The sequence below is a fragment of the Camelus bactrianus genome, chromosome 5, assembly GCF_048773025.1.
Source record: "Camelus bactrianus isolate YW-2024 breed Bactrian camel chromosome 5, ASM4877302v1, whole genome shotgun sequence".
In the NCBI taxonomy this organism is placed as follows: Eukaryota; Metazoa; Chordata; class Mammalia; order Artiodactyla; family Camelidae; genus Camelus; species Camelus bactrianus.
The window spans coordinates 50,228,283-50,248,103 of record NC_133543.1 but is presented as its reverse complement, the minus strand read 5'-3'; the positions used below and the strand labels follow the sequence as shown (position 1 = coordinate 50,248,103).

The following is a 19,821-nucleotide window of genomic DNA, read 5'->3' as shown; positions in this document are numbered from 1 at the left end:
ACAGAAAACCCACAAAATTTAGACTTTATCCTGAAATTGATGGGAAGGTTTGTTAAGAAAGCAACATGTTCCATTTTATGACTTAAATTCTCCAGGTACCTGGTGAGTGTGAGAAACAGGGCTCATGAGCAGTTAAGACTGAAGGCAGGGAAACCAGCTAAGCTCTGCAGTGGTCCACGGTGGAGGTAGTTAAGCTGGTATTTATTATGCACTTGCTCTATACATCAAGCAGGACTCTGAGCACTCTAGCTCAGCCCTCCAAACAGCCCTGTAGGTAGGCACCGTCAGCATTCACCTTTCACAGCACACAGAGGCCGAGGAGCCATGCCCAGGTCCATGGGGCTGCACCGCTCTAGGCAGGACTCAAGCCGAGGCTCTCCGGCTGGAGAATTCGGACTCTTGCACCCTTCGCTACACCGCATCTCATGAAGATAAGAGCCCGGATATTTAGGGAAAATAGGGCAGATCTCTTGTATCTTATCCCAAACCGAGGTGTGCATCAGCCGTAACTCTGCGTGAGTGCTACAGCAGTATCTGTGAGAAACCCACGTTTCTTTCTTTCCTTGCGATCTCACACTGCTTTCTGCAACCATGCGGTGTACAAGATGCATCTCTGAAGAAATACTGTGATGTTATCATCAGTTAACCCACGTCTACGCTTCGGTCTTAGCTCAGAATTTCTTTTTAGGGGAATGCGTTGGACTTGGTGTCCGTTGGTGTGCTTTTCCCCACAGCTTTTGTCTGGGAATAGCTGGAATTAAGTAACTCACCTCCATTAGAACATCAGGACTATATGGGCTTCTTGTGAAATACACTGACCCGTGGGGAGAAACTTGTTTCTCTTGACTAATCCCTCCGAGTACAAACACAGACTGTAAATAGTCATGCTCTAACTGTTACTTTTTGTAAATGTCCAAGTGTGCAGATGAGTAGTACAAGTTTATAGAGAAAAAGAGTGTCTGGAGAATGCGTGAGTTAGTTTGCCAAAGAAATGTCGGCTCCGCTGCCTGGCGTCTGACAGCTCACCCCGCCCCCCTTCTCTGTTTAGATTCAGGGAGGGAATGAGCATTAGCATCCTTTCCCACCTGGCCGTTACTATCATTCCAGCTTCGTAGAGCACAGTACTGATGGTACCTTAGGCCAGATGTTATCCTCCAAAAGAGCAAACAAACTTCCAGCCCTGCCAGGGATTCAAGCCTGAAGCGTGGCACGGGGACACAGAAATAGCAAAGATTAGCTTGCTCACGCAAAGGCATCAGGGGGCCCCAGGTCCTGGGGCCTGAGTGAGTGTTATCTCTGCCTTAAGTGGCCACGAGACAGAAAACACCGAGACCAAAGACAGTGGGCCGGGGAGGAGGGGAGGGACGAGTCCAGGGAAGGTGACACAGGGTCCACATCAGAAACTAGAGGAAAGAGTTTTATCTGGGAAAGCCAAGGGCCGTCAGAAATGAGTTGATGGCCACTGAGTAAGCAGGGTTCAGAAGCTCCATATTTTTTGGAAACCAGAGTAGCTTAAGACAGGAAGTTCAGTGTTATCAGCACACACCTGAGACACTCTCAAGTAACCACCAGCCCTACCCAGCCCTTCCTTCTCCACTCACGTTCCAGGTAAGGAGCACTTTTATTTTTGAAACCCAGGTACACAGTTAGGAGAAGGGAGGAAGCAGTGGCACCCATCTTTTTAATGAGCATTGCCACTGGAGAAGAAATTAGCATCAGCCTGAATTTTATGTGATGTCAGTTAAATGAAGGTTGTTTTATAGCCCTTTACAACAAATCAGAATCAACTAAATTGAAAGTAAGCCTAGCAGCTGGGATAAGTAATCAGGTAAGTGGCCAGTTTTGCTATTTTTGCTTTGAGCTGAAGACAGAATTTAATTTCTAATGTCCCTGAGGTGTAGGATTCACAGTTGGGGACTGCGGTTTCTGGGATGATTGTTTAAGATGCTCGCAGCTCAGTCTCGCCCTCCAGTCTACAACTTGCTCCACCGTGTTCCCTGGAGATGGGCCCCAGCACATACGTGTGTCCACCAGAGACAGGGTTGTGAATTAGTGTAGGACAGAGCTCTGCTTTTGGCGGAACATTAGAGAGCAGGCTGGAAATAGATGACCCAGAACGAGGCAGTAAATCATCCACATTAACTGAGAGACTCTAATGAAAGTCCTGAAATTCATATGAAGACTTTATGGTCGCTCATGAAATTAGCCCAAATCAGAGGAACTATTAGAACAGTTTTGTGCTTTAAGAAAACGGTGACTGTGTTCAGTTGCTGCAATTTGCATATAGTCAGAATGCCCTGACAGAATAAATCCTGGCTTTTGGGGACAAAATTTCCCAGCAGAGCTTTTCACTCCATGAGCCATTGTTTCTTTCATGGATTACATGATGAGTTTAGTATCTCAGATAAGTTCAGGAAACTGTTGAGGAGGCCAGAAGATGCTTGGTGATGATAACAATACTGAGGTTAGTGGCCTGGGGAATATACCTGGGGTGTGCGTGTGTGTGTGTTTGCTTGTGTGGGCAAAAAAAAGGAGGAGGAAAAGAGGATGAGGGGAGAGTAGTCTTACCAGAAATGAAACTTTGCAATTACTCAGAATGGAAGTATTAAGAGGGCAACAGATGAAGATAAAATGGTGCTTGTAATTACGGTTTATGAAGACAAATAGGCCATACTGAGTATGTAATCTTCATTTTTTTCTCCTCTGCAGCAGATGGATTAAAGGCAATACACTAATCTGCCGAAATCCATGTACCTAGGTGGTTTTCAGTCAACCTTAGAGAAGAATAAAATTTGCACAGATTTCTTTCTTCTTACAAATTTGCACCTTAAAACACTTTTCTCAAAATATTTGTATGTTTACTATTTCCCCAAAATTTTTATATCAGAATATTCAGAAAACTTTTCAGATGTCTGCTTACTGAAGTAGCAGGTGATCTTCCCCATGAAAAAGAAAAATGATAAAAGGGACTCTCTCCCTTAATTTCTTCAATAGTAACTTCTCCTTCCCTGACCAGTAACACCTACTTGACTTTCAGTGCTTTATACTTTACGTTTAGATGTGGAAAGAGCATGATGTTAAATTTCCATCATCGTCACCTCTTGATAATTCTATTCGTAAACAATACCCAAAGCAGGAAAAGCTGACTTCTCTGGGAGAACATCAAACTGGTCATGGCAGTGCAGAGAGCAGGACGGGTCTCTGATGGATCTGGCTAACACAAAAACAAACCTTCACTATTGAGCCCCAGACAGCCTCTAGCACTTGACCCTGTTCAGCCGGCTCGGGTGTCACTCCAGGTGGTCCTTCGCGGCTTTGACGGATCATTGTGCTCTGAAAGCACTAAACCATGTCCCTGAGTTGTAGAGGTTACCCACTGTATCTTGTTGCTTTGATAAAAACTGGCACACAGAATTGAGCAAATTTATAGGGACAGGAGTTCAAATGTGCTGACCTGTTATTTCTAGAGAAACGGTTCTTTGCAATACCTCTCCTCTTTGTTTGTACTGCCCTCTCCTGGCTTGTACATCTGTTAACGTATCGTGTTGAGAAAAACCACATGGTGGGAAGAAACACTGAGGGCTGCTCTCCTTTCTACTTTCCATTAGCAAGTCATTTCTCATTTTATTGTCTGAAAGACGGGGTCAACGTGGAGTGATCGATTCAGATGTGCTGAAGATGTAAGTTGTGGTAGAAACTGTCTTTATGAGAGTAATTTTATATGGACTTTGTAATGTCTGTGAAAGAAATGATTTTGCAAGTTACTGCATCATTAGTCAACTTTTCTGAATCATCTATGTGAAGATTCAGTGTTATTGGAAATAATTTGGACACTTTTTCTCCATGTTTATATTTTACAGTGGCTGCTAATTTACAGAAGATTGTAGATGATCCCAAAGCTTTAAAAACATTGACATTTAAGCTGGTAAGTGGAAAGCTATGGAATGAAGGTAAATATTTTGCCATGCTGCGCCAGCAGGGAGTAGTAATGTAATATGATAACCCACTCCGTAATTCTGCCAGTGTTGTTTTCTTTGGAAACCCATTTTGCATTCGTCATTTGCCTGGTCAACATTTGGGAGCATTTTCTGATCAAAATCGGAAATCTCCTCTTCCGTGAGCATAGCTTGTTCTTTTACCGTCATACCTTTGACTAAGAGTGGCCATTTGAGAAGTTTTAAAGCCTGTACCGTTTTGCCCCCGGTTTGTATGGTAACTTGACCTGAAAGACAAAATTAAACTGAATTCCTTCCAAACAACACTAAAGCTTTCCTGACGTGAAAGTCAGGGTTTCTAACTTTAAAAAATTGAAGCCGATTGTGGTAGAAATGTTTTAATTAATTGGGAGCAATTGTAGAACAGCTCACTGAAGGCTAGTGAACAAAGACATAACATTTTAACTCCACAATTCAAACCACAGGAACAGATTCTCAGAGAGAGGAGATATTTCAGCAGTTTTTCTGCACTATTAGGTTTTAAATTTAAAGAACTAGGGTGGCCACAGAGATATAGATACGGAGCATTCTGGGATCCTTGTGAAACCAAGAGATGGAGATCATGGCCAGAAATGGAGAGAAGTCCAAGTAGTCCAAAAGCGGCTATTTTCCTGAAAGTTTTATCAAACAGCACATTAAGTGACTCATCTTAAAATTTTATCTCATCAAGGACCAGTCAGAACGCTGCAGGCAATTTAGGATCGAGATGGCCAGTGCTTTGCTGTGCACAACATATACTGATGACCTGTCTGTTTAATTTCTTGTAAAAAATTTAATGGAAAACTTGTGTGGCCAAAAAACGCTAAATGATGAGTAACAGTAAATGTGAGCCTCGTGCTAATTAACTTTCTGGGCCTTGCTTCTCATCTATTTTTGGAGGGCTAGGCTGGGTGAGAAAAGAAAAACAGATTTTCAGAGAAAGAATTTAGGTGAAGAAGTTCATTTAGATAAAAGAACATTTTTAGACACAGATAAATTAACAAATTGAAAAATTCATCTTCTAGCTTGGGACGCATCTGTTGCCTCTGTCATGTTTCTAAATTCACCCGCGTCTCTGTGAACGTGTTTCACTCCTGTGAGAAGGTACTGATGAGAAAATGGCACCCCTTGGCTGTATTGTAAGCCAATGTTAATGTTCCTTTATTCCTTTTTTATACCGTTAAAAAGCTACAACATATTGCCTCCAGAACATTTTCCTGATTTTGAACCTGTAAACTGAGAGACTGAAACTTCCATGGTGCCCATTCCCATTGTCCCTAAACCTGCTTAACCTACTAAACAGGAGTAGCAACTCTGGCCCTTCAAACTACTGACGGTTTTGTGAGAACAGCCCCCGCACGGTCCCTAGATAAGCAGTAAGAACCCCTTGGATTCCCCCTCTTGAGTCTGTGCTCCTCTTCACCCCCGTTCCCAGCGCATTACCAGGATCCGCTCATCTTCTGAAACTCATCTTCCCGCCTGTAACTTGCCAGCCTCCACCTCTGTTGACCACATTGAGGCTAGAGCTGGGGTAATTCTTCCTTAATTCCAGAATGCTCCAAATACTCGACTGGCTCTCCACTGTCCTCTTCTGAAATGCAACCCCTAAGCGTGGCTAAGGAAGTCCTCCCTGCTCAGACCTCCCTTTAAGTCCTGCTTCCCTTTCCTTTACCCCCCCCCAACTTATTGCCTCCCTCTTTCTCTAGTTCTCTCCTATTTTCATCTGCCAGCCCTTCCTGTGAACCTTTTCCTCTTACTAAAATATCCTCACTCAGCTTTTCCAGGCCTGCTCATCACAGTGTCCAGTTTTCTGCTTAAATTTCACTTCCCCAAGAAGCTTGTTCTGACATCAGTCCTTGGCCTCAGTGCTCCTCCCGTATTCTCCCCGACGAAGGTTATGTTGTATTGAAATTGTGCAGAATCTTATTTGTACCTCTCATCCATCTAGAGGCTCTGGGGTGGGGAGGGGGGCAGAGATTTCTATCTTGCATCCTCTGCACATAGCAGGGACTTGATGATCATGAAAATGTATCGGAATAGTGCAAACCTCATTGAGGAAAACTTCAGCCGTCATTATCTTTCCTGTTTGTTTCCATCCATGTAAGATAATTAGGACTGTGACTGCTGCTCCATGCCCTCTTTTTACAGTGTATTAAAGTTCCTTGGCCTTGCCTGCAGAAGTCACAAGCATCACTGCTTTTCTTGTGCATCCACGGTTTGCAGGGCAGTGCAGGTGTTCTTCATCTCAGTGACTGTAGTCCTCACCATCCCACAAGATGGTGACGTCATTAGGTCCATTTTCTGTCTTGGGAATTGGAGGCCCTGTGGGGTTGACCTGCCCGGGGTCATACAGAACAGAAGCCGCAGGTTCAGCGCTCGTCTGGCATCACAGCCCATATGTTTCACAGCTCTTCAGTCTTAGAGGCAGGACCCAGCAGCCGTGGTTCTACAGTTTTCTGCTGCTTAGTGGCTCCGCCCTTTTGGATGACTGGATATGTTTACACTGGCTGACCAGATCTCCTTTGGACCTTTAAGCACAGTGAGTAATACTGGCCTGTCTGGCCCAGGAGACGTGCGGGAGCAGCTTTCCAAGTTTTTCCTGCCCCTTACAGCTTGAGGAGGTTAATGTGTGGCATTCTCAGTAAGTGGAAATGGATGGCTTCTCCCCTAAAAATAGTTAAAAGATGTTAAATAAAGCCAAACTCAGGCGTGACCTCCTATTTCTGTCCCTTTACTCTCCATCCAGCCCTTGTTAAAACCTGAGAGGGTTTCTTTGTGGTCGTCAGTTGCTGGCCAGTTTGAGATCCACTTGACAGAGCTCATTCGAACTGTTGGCTTAATCTTCTAGAGGACACTAGCATCCTGGTAAAACCACAGAAATTCCAATGCATTTGCCTTCATTCATCAGTTTGGTTATTTTACCGAAGAATAAAAGATCAAGGTACTTCAGAAACATTTTTCCTCCTAAGCGGCAACTGCGCATAGTCCTTTTCTCTCTCAGCTGTTCATCATTTTAATCACAGCGCTTTCTTTGCTTCCTAAAGGAGAATGTCAGGGGCCTAAAAATCCTCTAAAGAGCCACTGGTGCTGTGATTCTTCACCTCGCGGCACAGCGGTCTCACTCAAGGGATGGTGGGGCAGCTGGGAAATTACTAAAATAGCCTAATGTAATTGTTCTTGGCATTCCAGTGTAATTGTTTCCCTGGGCTTGGGGAATTTTGAAAGTGCCCCCTGGTGATTCCTGTGTTGGGCTGAGGCTGGGAATCAGTCCATTTGCAGATGGCTCCTTCTCCGATCTCTTTCCTCTTCCCGCTCCCGCTGCTGTTAGATGTACATGGCTTAGGTTTGACAAGGTGTCTCTAATCTTGTATATCTGCTTGTGTAAGAGAAACAGTGGCCTGAGGGGTAAGGGTATTGGCTATTTAAAGAAGTACATTTACTTTTTTCTCCACCCAGTGAGATCTTTAGGATCATTTGACAGGTAAGTGGAGTCTGGTTTCTGTTGTCAGTGTTTCTGTTGTCAGTGTGGCTGGGAGCAGGGAGATCAGAAACCTTTCTTATCACGTTCAACAAGGTGGTTCAGGCACAGACAGCATTTCAGCTCAAGTATTACGTGCTTCGGGTTTGACATATCAGTATGGTTTTATCGTTGTAAGCCTCGAGACCAGTCTTCATCAGTGTTTATTAAGGCATTTTTTAATTTGCTACCTGGCAGTTTTTTAAAGTAGGTGAGTCTCGCAGCTTTCTACATGGAATTTCTGAAACTGCGTTAGTGAAAATAGAAAATATTTAATATGTCCTTAAAGATAGAATACAAATTGTACGTACAGTTGACCCTGGAACGACATGGGTTTGAACTGTGCGGATCCAATTAGACATGGATTTTTTTCATAAATACCTTCCACAGTACCAGCAATCCGTGGTTAGTTAAACCCCAGGGGACAGAAGAACCTCCTTTAAGAAGGGCCAGATATGTTATATGTGGATTTTTGCCTGCTTGGAGGATTGGCACTCCCAACCCCTGCGTTGTTCAAGGGTCAATTGAACATGTAATTAATATCCAGTCAGGACACATTTACTTGAGCATTCTAGATTTTAGTTACTGAAGTATAATAGCATGCATTGTGGATGGAAATTTTATAAGCATTTTGGTAATTAATGACTAAAGGGCCTTATTTTTAGAGTCTTTCAGCTTAGCTATAGTTGGAGGCTGTGTGACAAAGGAGGCATTTCCCAAAGTACAGGTTAAGCCAGGGCACCTGAGAGTGTTGGCTTTCTCTCTGTCCTGAAACTGTCAGTTCAAGATGGTCCACGTAGCGACTCTCCTGTTCAGTTGGAAACAGTGCTTCTGCAGGTGTGGTCCCCAGATGGACAGTGTCAGCTTCCCCTGGAAACGTGATAAAAATGTGAATTCTAGGGCCCTGGCCTAAGGAATCAGAATCTTGAGGTACAGGGCACAGGAATTTGTTAACAAGCTCTTCAGGTGATGCTGAAGTTCACGAGCCACTGCTCTAAAGGAAAGGGAGGTTCATGCCTTGGGAAGCACTAGGGTAGAACAGAGGTTCTCAAACTACTGAACCTGTAAATCAGCTGGAGCGGTCAGGAAAGCCCCGACCACACTCCAGACCACTTCAGTCACCACCTCTGGAATGGAGGTGGGCAGGGGCTACTTTCAGAGTCTCCAGGTGCTTCCAAAGTGCACCCAGGCTGGCGGTGGAGGGACTCCTTAGACTGATGTGGACAGCCACGTCTTCAGCTCCTCCCCGGGGTGTGGGCCACACCTGCTGGGCTGGCAGGAGGGGTGAGCAGGTGGGGGTTTTTCAGACATCAGAGTACAGACACTTGAGTGAGAGCAGTGGGGTAATGGTAAGTTTCTGATCATGTATACATTTTCCTTTAAGGTTCACAGTGTTGGTCCTGAAATTCTGGTGTTGAGACCCTTTTAGGGGATCCTGAATGTCAAAACTTTTTTATAATAATACTGAGATGTTACTTGGCCTTTTCCATTGTGTTGACATTGGTGTAGAGGCCCTTGTGGTTACAGCTACTAATGCTGGCACAAATCAAGGCAGGAACACCCACCTGTACTGGTAGGCATCTTCTTCAGAGCACTCATTTACTGGGTGATGGACTAAAACGCAAACAAAGCCAGTTCACTTAAGAAGAAGCCATGAAACACTACTATTAAATCCCTACTTGAGAACATATCTTGTTTAACATTGTGACTGATGAAGTGGGAAACACAGCTCCAGTACTAACCATGAGGGTTGTCGCCAGGAAAAGCACAAGTGAGACTGTTTGAACTGAACTGGCCCTTTGTTTTTTTCCATGGAGCACCATTTTCACTTGGAAGAACTGGCAAACAGTGGCTATTCAGACTAGGGATTTGGCAGACTTTTTTCCAAAATGAACCAAGTAATCCTGACATCCTAAGGAAAACTGACAATATTTGTTAGTAAGTCTCAGCTTTCAAGCAAAAATAGGATTTTAGAACTTGTATCTGCCATTGCGAGCTTGACAGACCCTCAGTACTTGAGGCTTTTCTGATGAAATTGGTGATGGGTAAGATTAATAAATACAATTTGTTGATATTATATAATGAAATACGTCAAGATTTGCAAGGTCTGAATAGCGCAGTGATGCTGAAAAAGCCATTCCAAGTGCAAAACAGACCAATGGATTTTAGTAAGAGTTGAGAAAAGTTCAATACTATGGTTTCACATTCCACATTGCAGCTAAGCCTTAAGAAAAAAAAAACCTGGCAAGTTTTGACACAGTTATGTAGACAGGCTAGTAAAATGCTCTTCCCTTTTCCAGCTACAGATTTGTGAGAGTCTGGATTTTCTTTACATAGTGCAAGGAAAACAAAGCAAGAGAGTGAATGCAGATGCAGGGCTGATAAAATCCAGCAAAACATTAAACAGTGTGGTAAAAATACAAAGCAGTGGCCATTCTTAACCAGTTTCCCAAAGCAAACCTTTTTTTCTCGAAGATTTTATGTGTTAGCATGCACTGGGCTTGTTTTTGTAATGGTTAATGAATCTATGTGACTACTTTAGAAAATCTTCTATTTTCTAAGATGTCATTACAACCTACATCATGTTTTATGTTTTTGAGTATATTTAATACTTAGACATAAAAATGATCAAGAACTCCAAATGTGTAACAGTGTAAAGGGATCCTGAGATCAAAAAGTTTGAGAACTGATACTTTAAGGATCTCTGGTCCCTTTTTCTGTAGAGTTCAGCATCATTTGCCCTCATTTGTGTCTTGCAGGCCAAAGAGAGACAAGGATTCAGCCTTAAGACAGCGCTAGCGAGGTAGCTGGGGAAGGGAGAGCCGAGTGCCTTGACGCAAAGCCAAAGCGCCTGGGCTGCTTTGGGGTCACTGCATGGGGAGGCCGTGTCCCATCCAGTGTTCTGTTTCCTGGCATAGTCGCTGGTTTAACTACCCAGTCTCATAAATGCTCACTCCCATGACCCTTCCTTAGAGGGGTGTAACGTTTTTATTTCTCATCATTTTAACCCCCTGCTATTCACACTGCCAAATTTCAGAGGCACTGATGGGCTTCACACTTGCTGGGCTGACCTTTTTGTCGACAGCAGCAGGAAGTTTGACCTCAGATGTTTGGCAGTTGTCCACACAAATTGTCTCTGCCCCCAGCAAGGGGTTGAGGAAATGACGTTATTGGTAACAGCTACAAGCAGAGAGGCAAAGTTTAAGAAGACAGATGAAGAAACAGTGGTAAGTAGGAGGAGAAAATTGGTGGGGGTGGTAAATATCACAGTGTCCACGTGACAAGACACCCACCAGGGAATTTCGCAGCTTCTTAGTGACAAGGGAAGGAGTGCAAACGGTGAACACGGTCCTTTACTGAATATCTTACCTGTCAAGTGAAACGAGAGCCATCATTAGAGAGACACAAAGTAAATTATTTAAATGTTAGCTAATATTCCTACTCCGTAGGCTGTGGGTTTTCTTACATAAGCATAACTACTCACACTGAATGTTACTGTAAAATATTCAAGTTGTAGGTTCTAATTAGCTGCTTATTTTAAAGGAAAACGCTGGGGTTGGCAAAGGCCTGCGTTTAGGTACTGTTTGTTGGAGCGGTGCGAAGCAGATACAGTGTGATGATTGGAAAGGGCTTTTTACCACAGGAAGCTAATTGTTTTCACAATAATTTAGCAGGAACTAGGCCAAGAAGAGGCGTGGAGGGCTCTTCGGTCGATAATTGCCCATTCCCAGGTATTCAGTTTTCTCCCCACTTGTACTTACATAATGTACTTACGTGTGGTTGGTTCTGATGTATGCACTGAGAGTGAAGAGGCAGTGTAGAGTGGTGAGCCGAGTACTCTGTGTGCAGGAGAGGGAGGTTAAAAAAACAGAATTTATGAACTAGGACCAGGGAGAGGGTTGATGGTCAATGCCTTATTGCCAGTTTCTTTTGATTTTAAAATAAGTATTTGGCACACTAACTTGGGCCAATTTTAGGTAATGTATAAGTCTTAAATTATTACAAGTTAAAGTATAAAGAAAAATCTGGTACACTGCATTTCCTGTAAAAATTACTTGCTGGTATTAAACCACCTTGTCATGAGCCATTCCACTAAGTTGGTGACCACTTTTTCCCCTGGCCAGTTTGACAGATGATTTTGCTAAAACAAATTACCCTTGTGTGACCTGTTAAAGCTCTTCTGCTCATTTTTGTAATGTTCTTTTAGAAGTTATTAAGGAGCTCATTTACCTAGCTGTTGAAATCATGCCACTCGTTGACAACTCCAGGGCGGCAGGCGTGGGCACGGCGGTGTTCTCGCGGCTGATACACCCCGCTCCTCTGCGTTCTGTACTTGATGGCATGGGGACTGGGCTTCTCAGGGCAGTGAGCACCCAGTAGTTGCTGAAGAGCGCGATTCTTAGGATGTCTGCTGGCAGAGATGAGACACCAGGCCTGGATCTGCCTTCACAGGAACAAGTCGGTAAAAAAGCAGCAGTGACCAACCAGCACTGAGGTTTCTTTTTTCCTTTTCAGGCTTCTGGCTGCGATGGGTCGGAGATTCCTGATGAAGTGAAGCTGATTGGGTTTGCTCAGTTGAGTGTCAGCTGATGTCTGTCTCTTGACATCACCCTGATCTGTCATGCCGCCCCCGACTTGTCCCTCCCCTGACCACTTCCTGCCGCCCCCTAGCAAAATCAGAGGATTGTGAAGAGGCCGGCTTCCACATAACGGGATAAAAAAAAAATTTTTTTTTAAACTTACGACACTGAGTTTCTGCTTTATTCCCTAGCAATCCACTGTATGAGAACAAGCAAACGCCACAACTGCACGACTGTTGCTTATTTTTCCAAAAGCTACCTAATATTCTCAGCAATCAATTTGGATATCCCTTAAGAGAAAAGAATCCGAAACCCACTCAGGTGGTCCTACTTATCGGCAACAAAAGGAATTTTTTCTATCAGAAGCCTACTTCTCTCATGGTTCTTTCTGTTATAATACTTTAATTGTACATCTGACAATACTGCCTCTTATGTTGTATTTAGAAATTAATATACTTGTAAAATTAAGATTTATTAGCCAAACTTGAATTCTAGTTTTAAAACTGACTGTGAATTTTATTTTTCATATATTTATGCATTACACACCTTAGCTATAAGGAAAAAAAAGTTTTTGATTATATGCTTCTTGCAGTTACTCACTCGTTATTTAAACAAAGTTTCAGGTTTATCTTTGGAGTACTTATAACTTCTGATTTTTGAAATGACTGAATTAGGAACTAGAATGCTTTCTCTTTTGTTTTGCCTAAAAACCAGTCCACAATCGGATTGTCTCTTGGGAGAGGGAGGTGCCTTGCAAAACAAAAAAAACAAAAAAACAAACTTTCATATTAAGAATGTGCCTGAGGCTGCTTTACTCTGGAATAGTCTCAGATCTAAAATTTTCTCTACAGGAAGTGGCAGATGTAAGTTTTGCTTCACTGGAACGTTAGGATGCTCTATATAAAATGTTGCCATTCTCTTAGATTGCTGAATACGTACCCACCTCTGATATGACTTCTCCTGAAGTGAGAGGATCTGTTGTTCCAAAGGCGATAAACTTGAAAAATACCGGAATCCGTGTTTTACTTGAAATTCTGCAGCATACCCAGACGGAATGAAAAATAATAAAGGGTTTTGTGCAATGACTCAAAAGGTAAAATGCTGTTAAGTTTCAAGAATACTTTCAACCCAAATAGCCCTTTGCTTGACTATATATTATGGTAATAGTAAACCTTAGGATTTTCAAAATTGGAGTCTAAACGTTCAGGGAGGTGGCTCCCGGATGGTACCATTTGCTGTTTCCTAGCTAACCCTAGACATGGCAGCTCTTTAATGTACTTTCAAAAGCAAATATATATTACTAAGGAAAAGTTATTTATAATTGCCTTGTCAATTGTTAAGGTGTTCTAGAGCCATTTGCATACAATTTAATGTAATTTCATTCCATTCTATTGTTTACACAACGGTTACTCACAGATGACTGCAAAGGTAAAAGGAAAATAAAAGTGTATCATTGCACAAAGAGATGGCGTCGCATGGCTTCATTCCTCTAGGTAGCACCTGCACTGCTACCGTGATAAAACGCCCACTGAGAACTAACTGGTGAAAAGCGCCCCACAGGAAGACTAAGGCATCATCCGGTCACAGAGAATCAGGTTTAACAAATAACCTGAATTAGCTTGAGGAGAGAATGAAAGACAAACATTCACACGCCAGGTAGACAGACTGTCTTGGAATTAAAACCACAGGACTGCAGGGGACAAGAGAATTCCTTCTAACTGCTTCGGTCTAGTGACGTGGGCGCCGAGGCTGGAGTGGTTAGGGGCTGCTCCAGGGCCTTTGACAGAGCTGTCTGCAGAGCCGGCCTCCTAGGGCCCCGGCTTCCTGACATCCACAATATGTTCTTAAATTAACACTCTTCTGCACAACTTGTGGACAAAATAGTACAAGCAAAGACCCTCATCTTCTACCCAGAGTAAAACATACATGAATAACTGGAGAACTCTTATTTTGCAATACAGTAACGAATATTTAATATCTATTTTTACTTTATGCCCGGATTCCCATCTCTTCCCTAATGGTATTTGAAGGAGCCTACATACATTCACATACTAGGATAAAGATTTAAAAATAAAGTTATGATGAAGGATCAATAAGAATTGGCTAGCAAATTTGATACAACATTGTAAAATGATTATAAATCAGTAATATTTAAAAAAAAGAATTGGCTAACAAAGAGAAAGGAAAAAAACCGTATGATATCACCTGTATGTGGAGTCTTAAAAAAAAGACAAATGAACTTACTTGCAAAATAGAAACAGACTCACATAGAAAACAAACTTGTGGTTACCCAGTGGGGGAAGGAGGAGTTGAGGGATAAATTGGGAATCTCGAATTTGCAGAGACTAACTACTATACATAAAATAGATAAATAGCAAGGCCCTACTGTATAGCACAGGGAGCTGTATTCAATACCTTGTAATGGCCTGTAATGAAAACATACAGAAAGGAATATACATGTGTATATAACTGAAGCACTATGCTGTACACCGGAAATTAACCTTGTAAACCCACTACACTTCAAACATTTTTAAGAACTGGCTAACAAGATAAATGCAAGTGTCAAGTTAGGGCGCAGAAATCCACCATGACGTATCGCTTGATGACTAGAGTAGTGCGCAGGTCTGGATTACAGCTTCCAACCCACCCACGGTGAAGAGGGATGTCTTTCAGATACAGATGACTCATTTTTTTTTCTTTTTCCCTCTCAAGTTAGGAGAAACAGTTTTTCCTAGTACTGCAGCCTGCGATGAAATTCTAGGAAGTTGGAGTTATGTATTCAGAAACTTAAGACTTCTCAAAGCACTGATACATACAGAGCAAGTTCTGAACATTTTCTTTTTCTAGTACTTTGAGTGGAGACCCAGAGGTAGGGTTTATGATAGGAAAACCTGGCCAGAAAGGAGCGGAGGGCATGAACCACGCAGTTCCTCTCGCTCGTGGTCTAGACAGACAGACCTAAGGTACAGCTGAGAGGAATGAGTGGGCTCCAATTCCTTTAGCCAGTCCTCTGGGGCTACTTCTCTTAATCAAGCTTTCGATTAAATACGACACGTTGTGATTCTGTTCACTGGCTAAGACCTAAACTTCGTTAAACATAGATATATGCTATTATTTATTTGTACAACTTCATGTGCTTTGACAAACAGGAGGATTTACACTTCGGAAAACCAGTGCCCGCACGTATCTGACCTAAACAGATACAGAAACTGTCCTGCAGCCCATGTGCCCCTACTGTGGTCAGCTCACAGTAGGAAGTTATCTATCTCATTTTCAACATACTGTTTTTCTATGAACAAAGGAGTTTTTTCTGTATGTAAAACAACTTTTAGAGATACCTATAAATCCTGTGTGATGAAAAATTTTTCAAAAAGTTATCCTTCTAAAGTTTCCTAGGTGTTAAATATCTTGTGTGCTGGTAAACATGGTGTCTCTTCATGTCTGGGTAGGGCGAAGCAGTAGTCCTTACGGGAAGAGGCAAGAATTCCCTCAAAAACCGAATCTAGTCCTATATACAATGATCATAGCATGGGAAAATTTCATATCAGGATTTTCACTCCCTCATCTCAGTAATGCACCTGCAGCCTGTTTAGTGTTAAACCTGACAAATTAACTGTGGATTCTGCTTACCAATTTAATTAAATTACAGATACGGTGAATATGAGCCAATTAAGAGTGGAGGACTTTGCCCAGAATTAGGGTTTGCATTTGACAGTAAATGATCTTAGGCTTTCTTTTTTCTTAGGAGTGTCTTTGGTAAGAGAAGATGTTGCTTAGTGAAGCCCACTGAGTCCGTGACAGTAAAATCTTACCAGTTTAAGATAAACTCTTTTCTCCATTCCTGTAGCAGAGAGCATGCTCCTAGCTCATCCAAAAGTGGCTCTGCAGCATTACAGTCCAGTCAGAGGAACTCAGATATACTCCTGCTTTCCTGCTACACACATTCATTGTACAGTCTGTTAGGAGGTCCTAGCTCAACTCAGACTCTCACCAGGATACTGAAGGGCGGGTTGGGTGTAAGTGTAAGTGGTGTGCCGGGGTGGGTGGTACTAGAACATTCCCTCACAGCCAGAATGTACAAACCTAGAATGATGTGATGCTTTCAGGGGTTCTAAGTTTCAAGAGGTCTATTACTAGGCCAAATAGCCATAAGCAAATGGTTTTATCAAGTGGTAACATCCATTATTTATTGGCATGAGCTAAAATTTCAAGTAAGGAAGTTTGATCGTAAGAGTGTTTCCTTTAAACTGATGCAATTCCTAGAGCTTGCTGCTTAGGATGTGCAATACCAAGAATGATTAAAATGCTTAATGCATATAAAGTGTGTGAACTGTAAGGGTGAATGTTTAAAATAGGATCAAGTGACTGATTCCTTCAGGGGCCCTAGATACAGTATCAATTAACACCCAGAACACCATAGAAAGGGGCTGGTACTCCACTGGAATACACAAGCCATTAAAAAAAAAAAAGTCAAAAGTACCTGTTTACAAAATGTCCCAGTGATTGCCTCAGTGCCATTTTGCCGCAGAGAAAAAGCACGGTCCAGAAATGGTGATTTTTTTTTTTTTTAACCTGTCTTCTTATGCCTTGCTCAACTTACTTAGTCAGGGCTAGTTTGGGGACCTAAAAACAGAAGAAAAAAACTGCACAATTAGCTTACCAGCTATATAGTACATCTTATGCCAAACTAATGGATGCTCAGAAAGATACATAAAACTTCCCCTACATGAACTGTAACCTACAAAACAAGCATCATTAACTGATGAGGTTTATTGACCCTGTATAATTTAGCTCATAACTCAGAGGGCAAGGAATATTGTTAAAAGTTATAATCTTATGCTACTATTTGAATTTGCTACAGAATGAAGAAAGATCAGTAATAGAGTAATAATCCCTATAGTGTAGTTATCCATCATGTAGAACACTGCCCTGAGAAACCAAGATTTTAATTTATCACATAGGGAACTGGTTTATTGTTCGGGTAGAATGTTCAGTAAACTTGAGTCTACAACATGGAAGAAGTAGGATGACCTTTAAAAAAATGGTAGAGACAATACTCTGGTCCAGCCTCCACCCAGATGAGTAACTTGGTATTGAACAATCCTGGCAATAGCACTTAGATGTGTTAAGTAATAAATACAAATGGCCAATAGGCACATGAAAAAATGCTCAGTATCACTAATTATCAGAGAAATGCAAATCAAAACTACAATAAGGTATCACCTCACACCAGTCAGAATGGCCATCATTCAAAAGTCCACAAATGATCAATGCTGGAGAAGGCAGGGGGAAAAGGGAACCCTCCTACACTGCTGGTGGGAATGTCGTTTGGTGTAGCCATTATGGAAAACAGTATGGAGATTCCTCAAAAAACTAAAGACAGACTTACCATATGAAACAGCAATCCCACTCCTGGGTATATATCTGGAGTAAACTAATTTGAAAAGATACATGCACCCCCAATATTCACAGCAGCACTATTTACAATAGCCAAGACATGGAAACAGCCTAAATGTCCACCGACAGATGACTGGAGAAAGAAGATGTGGTATGTCTATACAATGGAATATTACTCAGACATTAAAAAGAATAAAATAATGCAATCTGCAGCAACGGATAGACCTGGAGATAGTCATTCTAAGTGAAGTAAGCCAGATAGAAAAACAAAAATACCATATGATATCACTCATATGTGGAATCTAAAAAAAGAAAAAAAAGACACTAATGAACTTATATACAAAACAGACTCACAGACATAGTAAACAAACTTATGGTTACCAGCATGGGAGGGGGGTGGGAAGGGATAAATTGAGAGCTCTAAATTTGCAAATATTTACTACCATATATAAAATAAACAACGAATTTCTTCTGTATAGCACAGAGAACTATATCCAGTATCTTGTAGTAACCTATAATAAAAAAGTATATGAAAACGAATATATGTATGTATATGTATGACTGAAACATGCTGTACACTAGAAGTTGACACACTGTCTTTTTTTAACAGAAGTGTAGTCAGTTTACAAACAAACAGGCAATCAGAGTGAGGTTGAGTACATTTAGGTAGATTTTTCATGTACATACATCTTTTTCTCCTCTCTCCAAACTCAGTGGGATTCTGGAAAGGAAATAAGCAAACTAAGAGGAAGAAATCCAAATGGCAGAGTAGAAGGATGTGGAGCTCACCTCCTGCCACAAACACATCAAAACCTTATCTAACATGTGAGACAGTTCTCACTGTATAACTGAATCACTTTGCTGTACACCAGAAACTAACAACACTGTAAATTAACTATACTTCAACAACAACAAAAAAGTCTACAGATTTCAAATGGTGAGGATGTGGACAAAAGGGAACCCTAATGTACTGTTGGTGGAAATGTAAATTAGTGCAGCCACTATGGAAAACAGTATGGAGGTTCCTCAGAAAACGAAAAAATAAACAGACATAGACTCATAGATATAGTGAACAAACTAGTGGTTACCAGTGGGGAGACAGGAGAGAGGAACAAGATAGGAGTAGGGGATTAAGAGGTACAAACTACTATGTATAAAATAGCTACAAAAATATGTTGCACAGCACAGGGAATACAGCTGGTATTTTATAATGACTTTAAATGGAGCACAATCTATAAAAATATTGATCACTATACCTGAAACTAGTATTATTAGTCAACTATACATCAATAAAATAATAAGTGAGTTAAAATGACACAGGATTGAGCAAAAGAACAAGCATGTCACACACTGGGATGCCAATACTATTTTTGCTTATTACTGGGAAAGCCTGAATTGAGACTCCCGTTCTAGAATACTGTATGAAGTATTGGGCATACACATTATCAAATGTGATTCACACATCAGTCCTGTGATAATGTGTATGTGTACGCTGAGTAACAAACAACATAAGATCTATTTCTTATTGTGGCCTGTAGCCAAAAAGATTGAGAATGACTTTTTTAAGCTATTTCAACTATTCTTGATTTTACTTGCAGCTGAAAGCAGCCGCCCTGATGAGCACTTTACATCATCTCATTTACTCTTAAACAGCTCTGGGGGCTAGGTTTATTACTCCATGTTAAAGATGAGAAAACTAAGGCTCAGAACGACTAAGCTCCCCAAGATAACACAGTAAGTACTGAGATACAAAGCAGGGATTTGAATACAAGTATCCCTGGTTCTGAAGCCCAAATTCTTAGTCACTGTATCAGGCGACCTTCCTACACAATACAAGAGCCACTTTATTGCAGGTTTGCTCTGGGCCAGGCACTAAACCAGACTTCCCCTGCCTTACCCTGCTTAAGCCTCGCAGCAACTCTAGGACATCGACTCCACTATCTGCCTTTCACAGATGAGGGAACAGATGTACAGAGATCTTCAGTAACTTTACCAAGGTCAGCCAGCTAGTCAGTGACAGAGGAGAAATGAGCCTATGCCAATCTGATTCCAAAGCATTCCCACCACCCCTTAGAGAGCTGCCTTTCTAAGGGCAAATTCTGATTTTGTGGGTCCTGAAGTTTAGGCAGTTTAGGGTAGGAAACTAAGTTTTGCAAGCAAAATTATTCGTTGAAAATTAGGTATTTAGTCTTGCAAGGGGACCTGAAGATTATTCCTAGTAATTCTGCCCCTGAGCCACAGATGTAACACTTGCTTCTCATTCATGATTTGTATTTTAACTAACTTTTATGTTCATCAGAGCCCTTTGTGATGTAGCTTCCAAATCCAGGAAGGTAAGTGATTTTCCCAAGAT

General features: G+C 41.7%; 1 protein-coding gene and 1 long non-coding RNA gene across 8 annotated transcripts in view; one reads left to right on the top strand and one right to left on the bottom strand.

Moving 5' to 3' along the window:
• STK39 (serine/threonine kinase 39) overlaps positions 1 to 13,535 on the top strand; it is a 252,102-nt gene extending 238,567 nt beyond the window's left edge. For both annotated transcript variants that reach the window (XM_074363833.1, XM_074363834.1), the window contains exons 17-18: positions 3,861 to 3,925; positions 12,007 to 13,535. In XM_074363833.1, coding sequence (XP_074219934.1) covers positions 3,861 to 3,925; positions 12,007 to 12,081 — 140 coding nt within the window. In that variant the 3' untranslated portion in view covers positions 12,082 to 13,535. The remainder of the gene's footprint in view (positions 1 to 3,860; positions 3,926 to 12,006) is intronic.
• The window catches only part of LOC123613204 (uncharacterized), a 76,251-nt gene continuing 69,440 nt past the window's right edge, over positions 13,011 to 19,821 (bottom strand). For all 6 annotated transcript variants that reach the window (XR_012507015.1, XR_012507016.1, XR_006720548.2 and 3 more), the window contains 2 exons: positions 16,552 to 16,694; positions 13,011 to 13,105 (listed from right to left, as the gene is read on the bottom strand). This is a non-coding gene — a long non-coding RNA (uncharacterized LOC123613204). The remainder of the gene's footprint in view (positions 13,106 to 16,551; positions 16,695 to 19,821) is intronic.